At 65.6% G+C, this 1,837-nt stretch overlaps 1 protein-coding gene across 1 annotated transcript; it reads left to right on the plus strand.

Annotated features, from left to right (window-relative positions):
* The first annotated feature begins 655 nt into the window (after positions 1 to 655).
* LOC135159714 (uncharacterized) lies at positions 656 to 1,603 on the plus strand. Its single transcript, XM_064115623.1, has one exon. It carries the CDS (start codon positions 656 to 658, stop codon positions 1,601 to 1,603), a length of 948 nt encoding a protein of 315 aa, XP_063971693.1.
* The last annotated feature ends 234 nt before the right edge of the window (positions 1,604 to 1,837 follow it).

The following is a 1,837-nucleotide window of genomic DNA, read 5'->3' on the forward strand; positions in this document are numbered from 1 at the left end:
GGGCGCAGCCCTCTTCCCCAGCCACCTCTCTCCATCCATGCCAACCTTGCCTCGCCTGGCCGCAAGGACCTCCCGGGGTTCCGTGGACGACCGGGGTTCTTCTTGCGGGCCGGTGCGAGGGCCTCATGCCTATAACGTAGTACTACGTGTGTTTTTCACGAGAGTGCTCGATCGCTCGAGACCACTCCCTCATATATCCTGCGGGTGGTCTGACACCCCTCCCCCTAAAACGACGCTACAACACGCGTTTCAATAGGGATTTTCGACCCTCCAGATCGTGCGCCAGTTCCTTTTTCCATTCACGGCGCTGTACAAAATCCTAAACCGGAAGTTGGCCCAAAAATCCGTTTTTTTCTCCCGACGAGGGTGTTTTCAGCGGCCGGAGGGACCTTCCCATCGCCCGTCTCCGGCGGAGGGCGTCCGAATCCCGCTGAAGGGCGAAAAGCAGCCGAATTTCCAAGAAACACCCCTTCCCTATATATGTCTCCGGAGACCAAACACCCTCCCCCAAAACACCCCTTATAACACGCGAGTCAATACGAATTTTACCCCGAATCCAGGCTGACACCGGACGAGAAGGCGTCGCAGCAGCGGAAGCCCGGCCCGGCGGCGGGTGGCCCGGCCGGCCGTGGGCGAACCCCGGACGCCGCGTCCGATGGTGCCCACCCCGGGGACCCTGCTTCCCTCGAAGACCCCGTCTCCGCTGGAAAAAATCCGGTCAGCGGGCCCCCCGGCTCCTTCCCCGCCGTGTCCAGCCGCCCGGTCGAGGAGGGTGCCGCTGCCGGCCCGACCCGCCCGTGGAAAATCGAAGCACGGGCCCTGGCCGCCCCGGCACCCGGCCCACCCCGGGCAAACCCCGGACGCCGCGTCCGATGGTGCCCATCCCGGGGACGCTGCATCCCCGGGTGACCCCGTCTCCGCTGGAAAAAATCCGCCCAGCGGGCCCCCTGCTCCTTCCCCGCCGAGCCCAGCCGCCCGGTCGAGGTGGGTGCCGCTGCCGGCCCGACCCGCCCGTGGAAAATCGAAGGCCGGGCCCTGGCCGCCCCGGCACCCGGCCCACCCCGGGCAAACCCCGGACGCCGCGTCCGATGGTACCCACCCCGGGGACCCTGCGTCCCCGCTTGACCCCCTGGCAGCAGGACGAAAGACCCCTCCCGATAAACACCGCTTACAACACGCAAGTCAATGCGAAATTCACACCGAGGGCGACACCGGACGACCCGACGGCGCAGCGGCGGAGGGCTCGGGCCGCCCTGGGCAAACCGAGGACGGCGAATCCGATGGTGCCCACCGCGGGGAGCCTGCGCCCTCGGACGACCCCGTTCTCGCGGGAAACAGTCCGGCGAGCGGACCCCCGGCCCCTTCCCCCGCTGTCGGCCGATCCGACGGTCAGAATCTCCTGCCGACTCCTGGCTGGGTGAGCGGGGGTGTCGGCTCGGCATGCGGGGCGCTGTCGGCCCGCTGCGTCGAGATCTGCCGGTCGGAATCGTCTGCCGACGCCCGGGTGGGTGAGCGGGAGGGTCGGCTCGGCATGCGGGGCGCTGTCGGCCCGCTGCGTCGAGATCTGCCCGTCACAATCTCCCGCCATCTCCTGCGTGGGTGAGCGGGAGGGTCGGCCCGGCATGCGGGGCGCTCTCGGCCCGCTGCGTCGAGTTCTGCCGGTCGGAATCTCCGGTGAGCAGCCAGAAGTGTTCACATACATTACAAAAAGGTACTGTGCTGCCTCCAAAGAGGTTTAAAATGCATGTGTGTTGTTTGCATTTCATCGCAGTTTGAAAATTTCCTTCCCATGATAATAGCATGAAGTATTAGCATGTTGAATCCCAAAAGAATTGAA

The sequence above is a fragment of the Lytechinus pictus genome, unplaced genomic scaffold (assembly GCF_037042905.1).
Source record: "Lytechinus pictus isolate F3 Inbred unplaced genomic scaffold, Lp3.0 scaffold_328, whole genome shotgun sequence".
NCBI classification, from domain to species: Eukaryota; Metazoa; Echinodermata; class Echinoidea; order Temnopleuroida; family Toxopneustidae; genus Lytechinus; species Lytechinus pictus.